The following is a 20,773-nucleotide window of genomic DNA, read 5'->3' on the forward strand; positions in this document are numbered from 1 at the left end:
TTTTATATACATAAATTGTTTATGATTCTCTAATAGAGCAATACATAGCTAAGTACATTCTGATCAATCTCAATTAACTTTGTCATCTAAAGCAGGCAGTGTCTCAAGCACACAAGACTTTATATGCTAAACATACAAAGATTTTTATATATTTGAGGCTAGAAAGAGCCTTGGAAATTATCTAGTTCATATTTCTTACTTTACATATGAACAAACCGAATCCTCTAATGGTTAGATGCCAGTACTTGGACCCAGTCCATCCAATCCTAAAACAGTGCTTCTACAGCACTCTGGCTAACTTTCCACGTAAAAACACTAAGCAAAAGTAATTTTTTCCTGGGCAGTAATATTCATACATACTCAGTCAAAAGACTATGTATATATCCAAATCATGGAAGAGAAGCTCCTAATGATTTCCAATGGAAGCTCAAGCTTTCAGCAGCTGATTTTTTTCCATTCATTCCACTGGTTACAAAAAAACTTAAAAAATAAACTGAACCCATCCCCTCTTTTAAAAAATTGTGATAACTTTCCTAAATAATATGTCAATTTTCTTGTCTTTCAATTTCAAAACAATTCAATAAATACTTAATATTTGCAAGAGGAGGTGCTGAGAATACAAAGCTGAATATTCAAAGGGTAGGGTCAACAAAGAAATAAATTATATGATACAGTAAATACCAAGATTTAATACTGCAGTATATATCACTCAGTTACATCAAAATTTCAAATTTAAAAATACTAGCCTCTAATAAGTCTGCAAAATATTTAAAGATGTCATTTGTTCCTTTTCTAATCTAATTATCTTTCCTTATTGTTTTTTGCAAATATCAAGTAGCATTTTCTTTAATAAAGTAACCCATTCCTTCCTCTATTGATCACTGTAAATTTCATCATAAACTAGTTCTTTCATTCACTATAATAGAGGTAACCAAGAGCGACAATAAAATTAAATCTGCACTGACTCCTTAAAATGCAAATTATGTAGTCCTCAAACTTCCCCTATGAATGTTTGAAATAAAATGGTAATAGTAGTAACTTCCAATATTTTGACAGGGATTTCTAGCAAAAACCAGATTCATGTGTGTATATATACACATCGTATTCACCACTAAACAAAAAGTACAAGTTGTAAAATATCATAATTTTGTTTATAAGTAAACAAAAAAGTTAAGTAATAAATGTGTAAGTATATCTGGGAAGAGAAAAAAGTATAGAAAGATGCGTACTAAATCAATACTGGATTAGTGGCAGATAAGAGAAGATACATTCATTTTTTTATCAGTTTTGACCCACTACAATGAACATGTATTACTTTAAAATTTTTTAAGTGTATAGTAAAATTTTTTAAAGGGAGAGGATGTGAGTAGATAAAGTACAACATTTTCTCACAATTCACTGTAAGCATATTAGAAATGAGACATTGTTTTTAGCAATCCGAAGTTATTTACATAACTAGAAAAGTTAAGATTTTTTTATTTCTCTACAGTAATTATGATATACTTGTAGAAAGTCTGTTTCTATAAATTTTCACACACCATTTTAACATCCCATTAATAAGGAGTAAATGAAAAAAGTAAAACAGAGAGGTTGTGTGCATTGCTAGAGGTCAAACAGTAAAATCAGATTCTCCTGACTCCTCGTTCTGTGTGTGTTAAAGTTAAATACAGATGCTATGATTCTGTGGCAAATGGTAATGAGTGTGGCCAAAGATACCACTGTAACAAAGACACCCTCCATCTTAACTCCTAATGCTTTGATGGGAGAAACAGAAAACAATCCTATTGCCTCTGCTGCTAGCTGTCTCTCTCTAGTCACAGATCTTAGATCCTGAGAAGGCCGTGAAATAACTACCAGGTACCTTGTGGGATTCTTTGCAATGAAGCAGAACCTACAGTGTCCTAAACTAGAATACAAATGATAATAATAATAACACAAATAATAATAATACAATATTCAGTTACTCTGGTGGCTTCAGGAGGGGCTGACTTTCAGTAATGGGAAGTTGGGGTCGGCGGGGGCAGGTGATTTAATGCGCTTAGAATATTTACTTTATTCTATAAAGCTTTAACAAGCACATGTGCATAAAAGTTAAAAAAAATGAAGTTTATCTAGATTAAACATATATATGAGACTATTAGTAAGATCATGAAAATTGCAGGACATCTTGTTATCTATTTATTAATTTTTTTAAAGATAACTGGCCACCATTTTCTCCTGGGACCATTATGTCTTAAAAATGTAACAACAGATCTTTGGAAGAGAGGGGACGGAGGGAGGGTAGAAAAAGGGCCCAAGTTCATTCTGTTGGACAACTGGGTAATATTTACCAATCACTCTTTGAAGGAGCAATTTTTAATAAACTTGTAACTGATCCAAACATGTCAGAGACATGTCAGTGGCAATGGCATTGTTTCTGACTAGCATGTGAGCCAGTCCTCAGACTTAAGACCTGTAAACTGCCTAAGAAATCATGACAGTAATATGACATTAACATTTAATCCACATTAAAGGTATTTTAATTTTCACACATTCATAAGACACACTTATTTGTTAAAAGAAAAGATTTATGAAATTGATCTCCCAAAAAGAAAAACTTCATGCTGTTTTATTTCATGATCACCGTTTGAAGAAAGTGTCAGTTTTAATATGCACATTTACCCTAAACCTCAAATATATATTGGCTTAGGTAAGAAAAATAAATTAAAATGCTGGGAGGAGAGGGATCTATTATGCTGAAGTCCTTATATGAGGTAATAAATATTTTTCATCAGTGTTTAATAAATATATAGACTATATCAGTAATGTCAGCGCATTTTGAGATAACTATATTCTCAAACTCATTTGGACAAATGTCAGAAACATTTTTTCAGAACACAGTGGGGAAATATTAAAATAAAACAGATATTTAAAGATGTAACAGATGGAAGACAAGTGACTTTAGAATAGGGTTTATAACTTCTGTTGCATTTTCTTTTTTTTTTTTTTTTTAAATTTTTTTTTTCAACGTTTTTTATTTATTTTTGGGACAGAGAGAGACAGAGCATGAACGGGGGAGGGGCAGAGAGAGAGGGAGACACAGAATCGGAAACAGGCTCCAGGCTCCAAGCCATCAGCCCAGAGCCCGACGCGGGGCTCGAACTCACAGACCGCGAGATCGTGACCTGGCTGAAGTCGGACGCTTAACCGACTGCGCCACCCAGGCGCCCCACTTCTGTTGCATTTTCTAGTTCATGTTGTATGTCAACTGAATCCTCAAAAGTATGACAATACTACATTAACTGTGTTTATCCTTGTATTAAATAAAATTATTAGTCTGTGAACTAAACTACAGCAGTTTTGTTTCCAAGTTCTATGCAAAACAACCTAAAACAAAGAGGAAAGGGCTTTTATTAGGATTAGTAGTATTATTGATGAGCAGGTATAATAGCAATGGGCCTGCCTACATTTCTGGCAAGCAGCAACTATATTCTACAAACCACTGATGGGCTAAACAAGCTATTAATGACAGTTGCTTTTCAACACTTAAAATGGTCAGACTGTGTTACCTGACCACAAGGACAAGTAGGTCATCACTCTCAAATGTTATACAATATAAGAAACATAAATGAGACCTCTGTGGGGAGAAAAAACCCACAGGTATGGCTCCAGAGTTCTTTCACTATTCAACTATTAATAGAAAGCAAATCCCACTTAAAGTAGTAAACACTTGTAACCCTTTTTACTAAAAGATTTATCATCACTTATTTAATTTTCTACCTAAGACTGAGCAAGGTATTATTAGTCCTAGTGTCCAGCTTTAGCCCTGAAATATAGAACTTAACATCTGGAATCAAAGAAAGGAGAAAAAAAATGGTCCCTCTGTTACTCTTGCAGAGATAGACAACAAATTTTTGTCCTTGTATAAACCTGTGGAGTGTCCATCTGTCTGGGTTTATGAACACCAACCAATCATTTATAGGCTGCAGAATCATACTCAATGGGTATATGGGGGAAGCCTCTAGATTCTTCATCACATGCAGAGGACCTTGTTCACTGGATACAGGTCTTTCAAGTCAATGCCTTTCAATGTACCTTTCTTCCTGGTGGCCCCTGGACTAGCAGCTTTATCTCTCTCTTGGGAGCTTGCTAAATGGAGAATCTCAAGTCCCACCCCAGACCCAGAGAATCAGAACCTGAGTATAAACAATATTTCCAGGAGACTCATACGCACGTTCAAAAGAGTGAAGGACTGACCGAAATCACATGTCCCCCCACCTCCAATTATTTGACTCTTCAGAAAAGTGAACACGGGGAGCCTTAGAAACATCATAGTGATCAGGATAATTCACTTCATTCCCCGCCAAAGGGGGCACGGCACAGTAGTCCTTTCAAGTCTGAAACAACCTACAGACTATTTTGAACAAAAAAAGTGACAATTTTTCACATAGCTCAACCTAACATATTCTGATCTCAATGCCTCTTCCCAGAGAAAAGGATAGCATTATTTTTATAGTTTGCTAATGAAACAATAGCTATATTGTAATCAAATGGCAACACTTTATCTACAGTATGTTTTCTATAATTATAAAAATTAAAATGTAGAAATCCCACATGACTGCATTAAAAACACTCTAAACAGTAAATGTTTTAGTCCCCATTAAGTAGTTCAATAACTACTCACTGCATTATCTAGAATTTTTAAACATAAGATGGTAGAAAAATATGGAGTCAGGTCCCTCTGACATAGCAGAAGGGAGCTTAGAGTTAATTTTCTACACCTTTGGAGCATCATTAATAAAAATAAAAAAAAAAAAAAGCCAGGAGCAACATCACCTAATAACCACCCACCTCCACTCCTTCAGCCCTTCTGTGTTAACAGACATATATTGGGATCATAACCAGAGGTCTTTAATTTGTATAGGCTTCTTCACCAAATAAAAAGTATTATTTAAGTTAATTATGAAATCTAAGCATAACATTATAACCAGTGTATTCACTCATTTCTAAGTCTTTAAATAGATATGGTCACTGAGCTCTTTGAGATGTTTTGTGTTTAATTCTGCTGACAATTCCTGCAGGATTCCCATAGGAGGACTACTCAGGATTCAAAGTCTACTCAACACTGATTTCCAACATTTTCCATTATGAATTTCTCTTTGAGGTAAAAATGTTCACAGAGCCCTCCCCATCCTGATAGGAATCATAAGTTTAATACATAAACTAGAAGCACAAACAAAAAATCCCCAGGAAAACAAAGTACAACACTAAAGTGCCAAAATAGTGAACACAGATCTAGGGTTTGGTGTTACCATAGCACCAGCTAGAGGGAAGGGGCTTGAAAGTGAGTGGAACTGAAGTGGCAGCCTCAGGAAGCACTGTTTCTCGGAGAAAATCAGATAAATACGTGACAGTGACAAGAAAGAAGAAAGTAAGAAGAAACAAACAGCTAAACAGAAATAAAACATGCCAACCCTTTCATCCCTGCCACACCCCACCATTGGCCATTAAAGAAAATACATTTGTTTTACTACAGAAGCAGGTACCCTTGAACTAGGAGCCCTGTCTACAAAATGTCTAGAATTTTCAAAAGAAAGGAAGAAAGGAAAGGAGGAAAGAAATCAAATAAACCCTATATAAAGCTATTACAAGAATCAGTAAACAGAAAATGTAAATCAAAACATTTCAACAGATAAAAACTCTTCCCTTAAAATCAACCCAAAGTACAAGGCTTATTCGGACAAATAACAATAAGAAAACCGAGAACATTCAGATATTCAAAAAATAAGAATAGATATGGAAGAAAAACTATTTCAGAAGTGAAGAATAAATTATAAGGTATCCAAGGAAGAATAAATTTGAATGAAAATTTGCTAAGAAATAGTAAATGAAACCAGGCAAACTAGTTCTCAGTTGTTGGAAAACAAAGTAAAGTAGTACAAAGACTCAAAAAGACTGAAATAGATGGGCAAAGAAAGATTCTATATATAATTATATAGAAAACATGTATAACTGGAATCCCTGAAAAAGAAAACAAAACAATGGAACAGTTAATATTTAGTATTATAATCCAAAAAGTTATTTCCAGAAGTGAGAAAACTTAGGTCTGCATATGAAAACAAAAACCCAAAAGTAGTCAGAAATAATCAACTTTGAGAATCATCCTAGTAAAACAAGGACAATGAAAAAAATGGCAATGCCTCAAGGCAAAAAAAAAAAAAAAAAAATCAAGTAATACGCAAGGTTAAGAAAATAAGGCTAGTGCCACAAATATCAAGAGCAGGATAACATTTTCCAGAAAGTCAAGGGAAAAAACTATAAGTCAAGGATTTTATGTCCAGTCAAACTGTCATTCAAATAGTAAAACCATACAGAAACAGCTTAGAATGTGCAAGATCTCAAGGAATACTGTACACAGGAGGCTGTCCTGAAGAATATACTACTAGATGAGTTACACACAAAACAGGGGACAAGGAGGGAAACATCAGCAAACAAGCTGATGGTAAATATGTAATACGGTTAATTTTAGAGGTGATTCTAAAAAAAGGTGACAGCATGGATAGACAGTATGCAAACATCATGTATTCCAACAGAGTAGCAAGAATACAAGAAGAAATGGGAGGAAAATGAGGAAAGCAAAGTACAATAGGAGCACTGGCTATTACAAAGATAACAGGTGGGAAGTGAGGGATGCCATTTAAAAGGTTAAGTAGGAATAAGGGATAGTAAAAGCATTATACATTATGAAAGATATAAATATAAAGGTAACCCCTAGAAAAAAACCACAAACCTTTCTAACTTAACAATAACAATAATAATAGCTCTTCAGAGACAATTCTCCATAGGTTCTGCACACCTTATATCAGCCAATAGCCTTTCTTCAGAACTATCTTTTCAAAGATGTTTTGTATAGTAAAGTCTTGGAAGATATAGACTCCCCCTTGATTGGATCAGGCAGTTCTGCTACCAAATTAGTATACTAAAGGTAATGTTTTTCTCTTGGGCAAAGTTTGGGCCAATTTTCTGTCAGCTCCTTAAAGAATATTCCCTCAGCTACGACACAAACCCACTGTATGCACCATCACCCCTTGGTACTTGTATGTCAAAAGGAACCTATATAACCATGTATTATGTGCTACCTTTGGTGCTGTTAGTAATACAAGAGCTGTGTCTCTGACCCAGAAATCTCATGTCCTCTGCCAGCATCTATTAAAGTGTGGCAGGCATATAAGTAGGCTAAAATCTCATACCCTTAATAAATAAGACACAAAGAGAAAAAGAAACATAGTAAATATAATGATACCCACAGTAATTAGGGAGTGATTTCCAAGACAGAGAGAAGAAAAAAAAAAGCAAAGTACAAAAAAATAAATGTGCTACATTTTGTAAGACAGAGGAAATAGGAATAATACACACATATACATATATGTACATATATGCTTTATTTCACAAGAAGATGCATAAGAAGAATAAATCAGAGGTTAATAAAATTGGCCACCTATAAAGGACAGAAGAGAACAAGCTAGAAAGAAAGGGGATGACAGCTTTCTGAGAGATGTATTATGTATAGTATTTTGACTTGGTATAATATTTTGAATTTTGGAAGCATGTTAACATATCCAACCATACAATTAAATCAACAAGAATGGGGACAAAGGCACCTAAAATTGAATACAAACAGAAACACATGCATGCAATGATATTTCAAATGAATTACCTAACTACACTCAAGGGGGAAAAGAACTCTTGAATAAACATGAAATAAACTGAAATAAACTCTTGAAACAAATCTTGAACTCTATTAAGTTTTAACTTTCATAAGATATGATTGTAGCAATTTCAAAACTATTTTGCATGTATTACATAATTGAACAAATGGGTAAATGTATTGGTGTTGTTAGGAGTCACAGTTCTCACCGTGAATAAAGGGAAATACAAATGTGAAATGAGGAACAACAAGGAAGAATTCTGTGGTTTGGATTGAAATTGGAGATGTTAGTCGGACTCATAATTTCTTAAAATTACCTACCTCTCAGAGCACCTGGGTGGCTCAGTCGGTTAAGGGTCCAACTCTTGGTTTTGGCTCAGGTCATGATCTCACAGTTCGTGAGACTGACTCCCACCTTGGGTTCTGCGCTGATATTGTGGAGTCGGCTTGGGATTCTCTCCCTCCCTCTCTCTCTGCCCCTCCCCCACTTGCATACATACTCTCACTCTCTTTCTCTCTCAAAATAAATATAAAATAAACTTAAAAAAAAATACCTATCTAAGCATCTAAGTCCCAAATATCAACTACCTACCTACCCACCCACCTATCTATTTAATCTAGGACTAAAAAGTCCAAGAAGTAATGAAATCCCAGAGACAGTGGACATGTCACACATCCAGACCTTGATTCATAAATACCATTTCCCTCTAAAATGAAATAGGGTAATTTGAAGAAATAGCTGATTCCATGAGTAGGACAGGGAAGGTTTCAAATGAGCCTGGAACATCTTGTTGTGCCAGAAAATAAAGAAGTGTTTTTAAAAAAAGATGGGGTATGTAGAAACGATCCAAAAGCCATCTTGAAAGGATACTCCCTGGACAAATCTGGGACAAGAAGCATCAAAATAAGTTAGAAAAGTAATGGATAATAACCTATTTAATAAGGGGCTCCTGGGTGGCTCAGTCGGTTGAGTATCTGACTTTGACTCAGGTCATGATCTCACTGTTCATGGATTTGAGTCCCGTGTCGGGCTCTGTGCTGACAGCTCGGAGCCTGGAGCCTGCTATGGATTCTGTGTCTCCCTCTCTGCCCCTCCCCTGCTCACGCTCTGTCTCTGTCTGTGTCTCTCTCTCAAAGAATAAGTAAAATTAAAAAAAAATTTTTTTTAAATAACCTATTTAATAAAATAAATATCCATGAGTCCTTGTTCACAATAAATAGAGAAAACAAGAAATACAGGTGGGCTCTTCCTTAAAGTCGAATGCTGACTGCTAAATATGGGAGGCAGTAGTAGAAAATCTCCATTTTACAATCATCAGGCAAAAATCACCAATGGATGATGAGGCACTGACCTTCAAAGACCCTGTCTAGAACTTTTCAACACACACAGGCTTTATGAGTAGCAGACAAGTTTGTGAAAAGAAAAATAAAATAGGATTGGGCAATACAGTAAAAAATTTAAGCAAAGAATGACATGCTGGACAGTTCCCAGGAGAAGGTAGCAACACAGGAAAAAAGAAATGATAGAACAAAGGCTGAATTGAGAGTTTGAGAGATTGTGACAAATCAATGAGATCAGCCCTTGAAGACATTCCAGGGCAACACAGTCCACCTACCCTACTCTTTTCTCTCCCCACACCTTTTTCCTTTCTAGTGTTACAAGAAGAGTCCATAAACACAGAATACAATAGTAGTACAACCGTGTATGTGTCCTTGTGGCAAGTATAATATGATGCCATGTCATTTTTCTTAGCTTATTTATTTTTATTTTTTTATTTATAAAAGACCTTATTTTAATGCAATCTCTACCCCAAGATCAAGAGTTGAATGCTCCACTGACTGAGCCAGCCAAGGACCCCTTTCTTAGCTTACTTAAATTTATACTGGCTTCTACCCTCTCTTAGAACAATTTTAATTCTCTATGATAATATAAATAAATTTTAAAAAACAGAAAATGATGGAAACATAAAAAAGAAATTAATACCACGTGTGGAATGTTCTTAATTTTATACCATATACTTTTAAAGATCATAATCTATTGTATTTAGCCACACAGCCAATTCAAAGAAGGGCTACAAGTGCTAGGTGGTAAGGGCTGTAAGTATCTTCTCAGCTGGAAACTGAGGAGACACAAACCTACAGAGCCCATAGCTGCTAGACAGACAGGTTTCATTAATGCTCAAATAATAATTCTTTTTTTTAATCTTTATATTTTTGAGAGAGATAGAGAGAGACAGAGAGAGAGACAGAGAGAGAGAGAGACAGAATCCAAAGCAGGCTCCAGGCTTTGAGCTGTCAGCACAGAGCCCGATGTGGGGCTCGAACTCATGAACCACGAGATCATGACCTGAGCTGAAGTCGGATGCTTAACCGACTGAGCCACCAGGACGCCACCCAAATAATAAATTCTTGAGTTCACTTCCATCCTAGGCAATTGTGAAGAATATCACTGACTTTACAGGACAGTAGTGCACAAGGCAGTATGATATGTATATAGGTGTGTGTATATAGGATATTATGTTACATGTTAATACATTCATGCTATTGTTAATAGTTCCCAGTCAGTGGGTCAATTTTATAATGTCAAGCTATAGAGTCTTTTGAACAATCTAAATAAATGCATTAAAATTATCTACTTCACTACCTGTTGTATTAATCCTGCCTCTCTTATCCTAAAATACATTATCTTTGAAATATATTTGATGTGTATGACCCAGATGAGAATGAAATATAACAGGATCAAGAATAATTAATAATTACTCCTGACTTTAATAAGTAGCTATGTTTGATCAAAGGTTTTAAGCGTTTTTAGTTGGAAAACTCTTTCTTCAAATAAAATCTTATTTTAAAAATTTAAAAATGTACAAAATAACTAAAAGTGAAACCATTCTGATTAAAGTGGGCAGTGGCAGTCTGGAGTGCCACCTGCTTTGGGGAGCTTTCCTGGCAACCCAAGGCTGTTAGAAAACCAGTGCTGAATAAGATTATAAGTAGAGTAGAAATGCATGAAATAATCACTGAAGATGAGTTCATACTAGTAAATATAAAAAAATATAAAATTTAAACTAAAAAATTAATTATTATTTACTGAGGCATATGAAACAAGAAATATGAAGTCTTTTCAATAAATAACAATTTATAAGTGAGTATAAAAGCTCATTCTGGCACAATGGTAGCTGTTTTTCCTTGTTGTAAGCCCCCAACCAATACTGGAATTTGTTTTAGATTAACATTTTTATTCTAATGTCCATATTTCCTAACTATATATGCCACTATGAAGTGACAAACTGGGATTCAGGAAATAATTTCAAATATTAACAGTGTTATTTACTTACTACTAATCTGGACAAACGTATAGTTCAAATATTCTAAACTAGGTTGTTACATATAGCTTCTTAATAATTAATCTGTACTTATTAAGACCATTTTTTTAAAGTCTAGCTTTCCTCAGCTTTCTTTAGCTGTTGCAAGGAAAACTAAAAACCCCTTCCAACTCTAAAACTACTGTAAGTCAAAATGAAGCTGGCTCTTGCTACTGTTTGTTTTAGTGGGAGCAAACAAAAGCACATTAATAGTTAACAAAGCTACAATATGATATACGAATGAAGTCTCGCATTAAAAAAGTACTTAGATTGTATTTACAAAAGAATCTCTATCATTAATTATTCAACATTTGGATTTGACCAGAAACCAGAGCATGACTTTATAATGCTCTGTTTAAATGAACTACTTAATGTTGTAATGAACACTCAATGCAGTGAGCTAAATGAATTTTGGACCTGGTATAACACAACAGTTCCTCTAATTTTTTGATCAATGGACAGATTCTAAGGTTAAGTCAGTCTGAATTTCATCTGTACTTTAAAAATGTTTACTTAAACCAAAAATTCTGCAACTCAATTATTTTATATTCTAAAACGGAATGTAGTTTAAACCGATGCATTATTCATAAAGCAGAGACATCAGGAAAAACAAAGCTGTGCCCTTCTTTCAAAGCCGTTAAATTGCTAAAACATACCATATTTATGCATGCAATATTTGATTGTGTTTTTCTTAAAACACAAGCTTGTTTTTGTCAGATCAAGATATGCCAAAAATTCTACACCAAACATTTTTGTTTATAATTAAAGCAATCATCAATCCAAGGATTGTCATCCATTTTATTTCATCTCTACATCAAAAAAAAAAAAAAGTAATTTAAAAAAATTTCAAATTCCCTTGAAATGATAAGATAAATGAAAATGTAAGTGCCTTCACATAATAACAGTAAGCTGACCCTTTGGGAAATGGTTGACTTTCTCAATACAAGGTATTCAAAGCTCATTCAAAAGTGTTCATTTAGAATGCAGATATCAAAGATGATGCAAATGTTCAAGAGAAAATTAGAACTTACCAGATGTTCTAATCCAGCTTTGATGTTTCCGGATTCCCTAAAATAGAAGAATAAAAGTTCTAAATAGTTGCTAAACACTTGTCTGCCATAATTTACATTTACCTCAAATATGTTTTATAAAACCTTATGATTTTTTCATATATCTTCACTAATGTTCACAATAACACTGGTTTGAAGGACAAAACAATTTCCATCAAAAGGAAACAAATAACTTATTTACATCTAATAGTATTACCACTAAAACTGGTCATCTACTAACAGAATGTTTCAGATTTTTCAGTAAGCAGAGAACAAAAGGAACTCAAGTGTACTATTATTTTACTATTCACAAAACATCTATTTATTTCACATTAGCTCTTTCATTAGAATTTGTTTTCCCCAACATTTATTACAAAATGTTCATACAGATTCTATCTACCACCTAGATTCTACAATTGACATGTTACTTTTTTTGCTTTATCAAATATCCATCCACCAATGATTTCATTTTTATATAAAAAAAATACACATAAAGAATACGTTTGTGACTATATAGCTAAGTAACTAAATATTAACAAGTTTTTCCCTGACATTAATTTTATTAACTTAGTGCACTACAAATCAGGACCTGTTGTAATAGTAAAAAACAAAATCTCATCAAATAAGACACAAACATCAAATATCATGATATATTTTAAATATTTAACTTCTTGCTTTTCACTGTAAAAGGACTGCTGATGGAACTAAGTAACAAAGATAATTTAAATATATATTTGGTAAAATGTGGCTAATAATTGGATTTTTTCCCTTGATTCTGGTTTATACTAGTTTATTAGTGACAAACGGACTTAGAATTTCTTCACTCAGACCAAGTAGTATTTTAATTCCATCATAAATACCAAGCTTTGTATTTTTAATATGAAAGTATAACTTCTACTACATTGCAGAAAATAATTATGAAACATCCAACAACTGTATTGCATTCATGATGTTTAATCTTTCCCTCACACCTCTTTCTTTCTCTAAAGGGGCCCCAAGTTTACTTTTCTTCTCCTTATTTCTATCTCCAATTTTCTCTGCCAAAAATATACTTATCTGTTTCCTTTGTCTTGCTACACAATCTTTCCAAATTTCCCTATCGTTTTCCCCTTCAGATCTGCTGCCTGAAAACTATACTCATGGCTTCCAACTTTTGCTCTCACTGCCCAGTCTGGCATACTGAGAATAAATTACAACATCTACTGATTAGGACTCATCTTTAGCCATTCTCTTCTCTACTTGCTGCTTCTGGCGATCGTATCAATACTATATATTCAACGCTTAAAAATGTAAGGATTTCTGAAACTCATTCTTTGGATGCAGTCCTAATGACAAATGACAGGAATACATTGTAGAGATATTTAATTGTATACGTACATAAATAATTATTTTTAACTTTATTGTTATCAAGTTAATTCATTTACTGGAACTAGAAGTCAAATAAATATTTATGTTTTCATAAGGACATTTTCATACAGTCACTGTAACTTAAAATTTAAACAAAAAAATAATGCATATAGTAAAAAATCTGACAGTGCAATATGTGTGTGCACGCACAACAATACAATTAAGTCTTCCTCCCACCACTGACTCCGAGTTCTTAATCAGATATTAGCTCTTTGTCTTTCTAACGATATTCTAGGGGTGTGTGTGTGTGTGTGTGTGTGTGTGTGTGCGCGCGCGAGCACACATGCATCCTTCTTCTCTGTTTTTTTTTTTAACCCAAACAGAAGCCTACTATACTCAGTTTTGCACCTTCACTTGGCAGTCTAACTTGAAGTTTGCACTATATGACATGCATCTACTTCATTTTGTCCCCATGGCTACAATGTCACGTAATGGTTCTTATTAGAAAATAACACTGCAACAAAAGGAACAAAAACTGCTCAGATTCAAAGTACAAGTCCATAATTTACTATCTGAAACCACTGGGACTAGACATCCTTCATCAGAATGTTCTGGATTTTAGAAACGTAATAAGGTATAGAGAGTATACTGTATGTCATGTAACACTGGCAGCAGGGTTTGAAGCAGCATCTCATCGTTGTCCACATAAATAATTGTGAAAGAAACACGAATGTCCACCCAAAGTGGGATAAACAAAGACTAGGAATAACTTCATTTCAGGGTTGGTTTTGCTATCAATTGAGTTTGCTACGAGCTCAGGGAAAACCTTCCAGTATTTTAAACTATTTGCATTTTGGGATCAAGGATAAGAAACTGTTCTTGGGGCACCTGGGTGGCTCAGTTGGTTAAGCGTCCAGCTCTTAATTTCGGCTCAGGTCGTGATCTCACCATTTGTGGGATTGAGCCCCATGCCGAACTCCATGCTGACAGCACAGAGCCTGCTTGGGATTCTCTCTCTCCCCCTCCTCTGCTTGTTCTCTCTCTCTCTGTCTCAAAATAAATAAACTTAAAAAAAAAAAAAAGGTTGGTGAGACTATTGCTTTGTTTTATTTCCAAGTGATTCTTATTTAGGAAATAGGCATTTTGAATAGTACACCTGAATGAAAACTAGGGATCATCCTTGACACATGCCCTTTCCTCCACTACCAAATGTAAGCAAATGTAATCAACCACAGAGTCTTGGCCATCTAACATCCTTAATTACCATTTTGATTTAGCTACTTCTTTCTATCCTCAGAGTATGTACTTTATTTTAGGCCATCATCTTTTCTCTCCCAGGCTACTGCAAAAGCCTCTTGATGGGTCCCGATGGCTCCTGCCTTGCCCCATGCCAATTCATTCTCCGTAATACAGCAAGATCTTCCTAAAATGTAAGCTTGATCATGTCATTCCCTTTTTAAAAACCACAATATCCTACTCCACTCTAGTTCACTTATTCCCTCTGTTATCTTGCCAAAGCTACATCACAAAGACTGTGACAGCAATAGCCATAAGAAATTATTAACCTGGCTTCCCTTACCACTAAACCACTTGCTCTCTCCATCTGAAATACTCCTCTTCTAGTCTTTCCTTACCTAGCTTAAAAACAAAAACAAAACAAAACAAAACAAAACAACAACAACAACAACAACAACAACAAAATATCCCTAAGGATGCAATCCATACTGGCAAGGAAACATTTTCCCTTCCTCACAAAAAAACTAATCAACTCTTCCCATGTGTTCTCATCACATAATTTACCTCACTTTACTATTAATACCTATTTACTTTCCCACTGACACCACTAAAATGTCCCAATGACACCCTGAGAACATGGATTGCATCTGTAAAATTTTTATATCCCAGCACCCAATACAGTGCCTGCATCGGATTACGTATTCAACTAATAAGGATCTGACATCTAAACACGAAGACAAGGTTGAATGGAGAATCAGTAGCAACCAGTTCAGGTCCCTGAGAGGTTCTACCCGGCCCTACTCTATCTCCACTCCACACAAGAGAGCAAGGCCAACTGCAACAGTGAGCAGTTGTGTGGGAAAGTAGTATTAAGAGTTGTTTGTACGTGTGTGGTGTGTGGTTGTTTTGTTTTGGTTTGTTCTATTTTGTTTTTGAAGGAGTATGAGGACACTACGGAAAATGTAGCTGACAGAGGCCAGAGTACAATGCTAGAGGCTTCACACACTAGTTTTTAAATTATCCCAGAGAAGCACACGTCAGATCTGAGATTTTACCCCTCTCTCTAAAGTTATTAGCCAAGGCAGCTGATTGTTGCAAAGAAATAAGAGAAGTCCATAAGGTAAACTGTATGACCTCTGAGGGGAAGCAGCACAGGAATAAAAAAAACAACAAATGAGCAACCTCATCCAGAGGAAAAAAGAACAAACTGGGCAAGAGTATACTGTAAGCATACTAACATCTTTAAAGATAAAAGGTTTTTAGAAACTGAATACCAAAATAAACAGTTATGAAGAAGAATCAATATGAGATAGCGGCTACTAAAAATACAGGAGTTTGAGGGGGTGCCTGGGTAGCTCAGTCTAAGGCTAAGTCTCTGACTTAGGCTCAGGTCACAATCTCACAGTTCATGAGTTTGAGCCCGGGGTCGGGCTCTCTGCTGTCAGCGCAGAGCCCATTTCAGATCTTTGCGCTCCCTCTTTCTCTGCCCACGCCCTGCTCGTGCTTCCTCTCAAAAATAAATAAATATTAAAAATACATATATTTTAAAAATACAGTTGTTTGAAATAAAGAACTCCAAGGACAATAGCATCATAGCTACAGAGAATAAGCTGATGATCTGGTACACTGGGTGTAGCTCTCCCAGAAGGCACAGGAAAGGGATGAAAAGACAGAACAAATAAGAGATAAGAATACAAGTGTCAACATCTATATAATATGGGAACCCTAGAATGAAAGCAAAGGCAAAATAGGAGAGAAAATATATTTGAAGAAATAATGACAAAAAATTCCCAGATATAAAATCTTAGACTGAAAGGGTACAAAGAGTAGTGAACAGGATAGTTCAGAGAAAATCCACAGCAAAGCATAATATAAGGATAATTAAGACTGCTACAGATCAAGAACAAAGGCTAAAGCTTCCAGAAAGAAAAAGCATACCTCTCCATACAGGAAGAATAACACTGACATCAAATGTCTCAACACTACTGCTGGAGTATAAACGATGGAGTATGAACTTCCAAGACAAAGTGTTAAAGGAAAAGGACTGTGAACCTGTAATTTTGATACTGCTAATAGTTATTATTTAAATTGAAGAAAAAATAAATTCTCAGCATGCAAGCTTTCAGGAAATTCACTACACAAAGACATTATTTGAAAGAAGTTCTAAAGAATGTAACACAGTACAGACAAGGCAAGTAAAGGTTGGATTAGAACATAGTAATTATTGTATTCTAAGCAATTAGTGACTACAAAGAAAACTAAAGAAAGTTCACCCAAATGACGTGGAAACAAAATGCCAGAGAAGATTCTCAGATTGGGTAAGAAACAAAATCCAGCAATGTGTCATTTACAAGAGATACATAAAACAAAAGGATTCAGAAAAGTTTCCAAAAAAGGGAGAGTAAAAGATATAATCAGGCAAATTTGAACCAAAAGAAAACTGGGGTAGTAAGTTTCATGAGAAAATATATTTAAGCAACTCCTCCTCCAAATAACATACCTACATATATATTTTTTGAGAGAGATATATATGAAAAAGGACATTCTATTCTAGTAAAAGACATAATAGATTAAGAAATTTTTATTTATGTCCAGAAGGTTTACATATTTCTAAAATTTAATATGTATCATAGATTGCAACACCAAAATTTCAACAAGGTTTCTATAAAAATCAATTTTCTTTAGTCTTACTTTGGGCAGAAAGACAAGGAAAAGTGGCCACCTCAAAACAACACAAATAAAACATCATGAGTACATAAACACTACACAAGACAGCATGATATATAACCCTGGCTTCAGAAGCAGAATACCTAAACTCAAATTTAAGCTGTACTACAAAACAGCTGCATGAGCTTGGTAACAATCCAACTTCTCTGAGCTAAGACTGTCCACCAATGATATGAAGACTCTGTTAACGCTTGCCTTACTAATGCAGACGGGGGCTGTGAAAAAAGAAGATAATACATATGAAGGAACACTATAAACTGTAACGTACTATAGAAATCTGTTTCTATAATACATATTTAAATACAAGTCTTAAAGTGGCTCCAAAAGTCTTAATAAAATTTTTTTAAATAGAGAGGCAAGATCCAAGACATTGACATAGGGATCTTGCAACAAATGGTATAAACTCTGTCCTCTTTAGTGGTCTGTCTCTTGGGTTGTCCCTGTCATGACTTCATCAATATTTGTGCAACTCCTTTTGCCCTGTGCTGAAAGCAGACTTAATTCAATTATAGGTCTCAAAACTGATAAAATGGTCTTGAAGTGGAAAATGGGAAGAAATTATTGGCAAATGAATAAAGATTTGTATCGAACTAACACACAGGAGTACAGCAGGTCTTTTTTTAATCATTCCCTGTCTTAAATCTTCTGGGAACCATGAGTTTCCCTTCCCCTCATGCAGCACATCGATTTCTGAATTAGACTGCAATATTAAATAATTAATATACTTGCCATGATTGATGTTTTGCATTAGTTGAATATTAGGTTATCAATCAAAATCCACTTGGTTTAATGTAATAATATTGAAAAAGTGTCACGGGCTGTTCATCCAATTTGTAGTTGAGGCAGCACAGATAGTAATGTTGACATTACACGAGGCTCTAAAGCAGGAAATGCAGTACTGGGCTCAACATGTATGAGGCAGACATTTTGAAACTAACTGGGATGAGGCTGAGGTTGTCCTAAATAAACCTGGTGGCACCTGTCAGCTCCAATATTAGGTCTCTTTTGAGCATAAAGATGCCATGCATCAATCATACCATGGCAGGCAAGAAAAAATTTAAAAAGAAGGATACTAATTTAACTTTGTGGCACACATTTCATTATTTTGCCAAAGGAAGCATGTTCTAAATCCAGAAACTGTTGCTATGTTAAAGCTTATAGCCTCTCAGGAAATATCTAAACAAACAAAGATTTTTTTAGAACTAGGAACAATATTACACCAAAGTGATAATTCAGGTTTTATAATGGTCTAAGGGAATCAGGTCAAAGAGTCACAATTAACAATAGTATTTGTGAAAAACTCTATTCCTTCTGATGAAGGCATTCTTCCTTATTCTCCATATTTTGCACGTATATTTGCAAAATATAAGTTTGAATTTTTAAAAAGTACTTGCTTGTCCCAGTAAAAGTAAATGATTTTTCTCATTCCTTATTACATCTGAAATCTATTATGGATTTGTTTATAAAAGTAACAGTTTGGGGTGGGAGGGAGGGGAGGGTGGGTGATGGGTATTGAAGAGGGCATCTTTTGGGATGAGCACTGGGTGTTGTATGGAAACCAATTTGACAATAAATTATATATATTTAAAAAAAAAGAAACTCAAATATATGACTATAAAAAAAAAGTAACAGTTTAAAAATAAATTAAGGGGTGCCTGGGTGGCTCAGTCGGTTAAGCGGCCGACTTCGGCTCAGGTCATGATCTCACGGTCCGTGAGTTCGAGCCCCGCGTCAGGCTCTGTGCTGACAGCTCAGAGCCTGGAGCCTGTTTCAGATTCTGTGTCTCCCTCTCTCTGACCCTCCCCGTTCATGCTCTGTCTCTCTCTGTCTCAAAAATAAATAAACGTTAAAAAAAATTTAAAAAAATAAAAATAAATTAAAAAAATAAAAGACATCCAAAGAAAAGTGACTCTTTTAGGTGGAGAGTAGAAAAGTTAACAAAATAAATATAAATCAAAGCCATTTCATAAGGCAAGCCAAAATCCAGTGGGTATTTAGTTATAAAATACTCAGAAACCATAATGAAGGTAACTAACTAAAGTAGCACTAAGTATCATTTCACTGAACAAGTCTTTAACAAATAAAAGATTAAATATATTTATGTATTATTCCATATAAAATGTACACACACATTATGGAAAACAGAGTAATTCCTAAATAAAAAATTTTACAGGTTTTTTTGTCATGAACTAAGTATATTATCCACTTCTAAAAGATTACTGTGCTGTAGTTTCCTATAGTTATATGATGAGAGTCTTATCACAATTTTATATCTCTTTCATAAAGCAAAAATATACATGAGGTTTTTTGTCTTTTTTTTTTATGTAATGGCAGACAAGGTTTTTAAAATCCTGACTTACAAACAAAAAAAAATCTATATCTCCCATCTCAAATAATCACTAAGAAAACCATGGGTTCAAATTCCAACTCCACTACTTACTAAATAACTTTGTCAAGTTATGGATCTTCTCTAATTTTTTCATTCTTAAATTCAAATACAGGATTAAAAAAAGAATCAGCATGTATATAGAAGTTACTCAGTAAAGACTGATTCAATATGACAGACCAATAATGAACCAATGAGTGCATTCCACTTTCAAAATCAAGAAATATCTTTATAGATGTTAGCTTTTTAAAAAAAAATTTTTAAATGTTTATTTATTTTTGAGAAAGACAGTGTGATGAGAAAGGGGCAACGGGAGGGGGAGATACAGAATCCGAAACAGGCTCCAGGCTCTGAGCTGTCAGCACAGAGCCCGATGCAGGGCTTGAACCCACAAACCACAAGATCATGCATGACCTGAGCCTAGTCCAACGCTCAACTGACTGAGCCACCCAGGCGCCCCTTACAGATGTTAGCTTTTTAAATCACCTCAAAATCTGTTCCAACTGTAATACCTATAAATGAAAGTCAGTCTACTTTTCAAATAACAAATACATATAAAAAGCTTAGCCCAATGGCTAGCATACAATAAAAATACCATGTATATCCTGATACAAGCACATTCTAACCTGATCTCTTTGAAAGGAGCAGAATGATAAAGTGTGTTGAAAAAGTAAACAAAAATAATTTCTCAATTACCTGATGTTTTTTACATTTTAATCCCAATAAGAAACATACAGAATATCAGCTCTAAGTTCCAAAAAGATCTTTCCGGAATTCTCAATTTCAACTTACCAGTTTGGTTAGAATTCTCAGCATTTATCACCTGATTGGAGAATAACTTACATATCACTGGCTCAAAATGTATATTCTTATGTTACTGCAGTTCAGTATTTTTTACAAGTAAGTTTTTATCTCCTGTTTGCAATAAATTATGCTCTAGAACTTACAAATCATTTGCACAAACAACTGTAGCATGGTT

General features: G+C 34.6%; 1 protein-coding gene across 1 annotated transcript in view; it reads right to left on the bottom strand.

Moving 5' to 3' along the window:
• The window catches only part of RSRC1 (arginine and serine rich coiled-coil 1), a 412,097-nt gene that overhangs the window by 205,195 nt on the left and 186,129 nt on the right, over positions 1–20,773 (bottom strand). Inside the window, exon 5 of the mRNA XM_019440420.2 lies at positions 12,081–12,117. Within this exon, the coding sequence (XP_019295965.2) occupies positions 12,081–12,117 (37 nt within the window). The remainder of the gene's footprint in view (positions 1–12,080; positions 12,118–20,773) is intronic.

This window comes from Panthera pardus, unplaced genomic scaffold (assembly GCF_024362965.1).
Source record: "Panthera pardus isolate Hobbes unplaced genomic scaffold, ASM2436296v1 HiC_scaffold_16, whole genome shotgun sequence".
Classification (NCBI taxonomy): domain Eukaryota; kingdom Metazoa; phylum Chordata; class Mammalia; order Carnivora; family Felidae; genus Panthera; species Panthera pardus.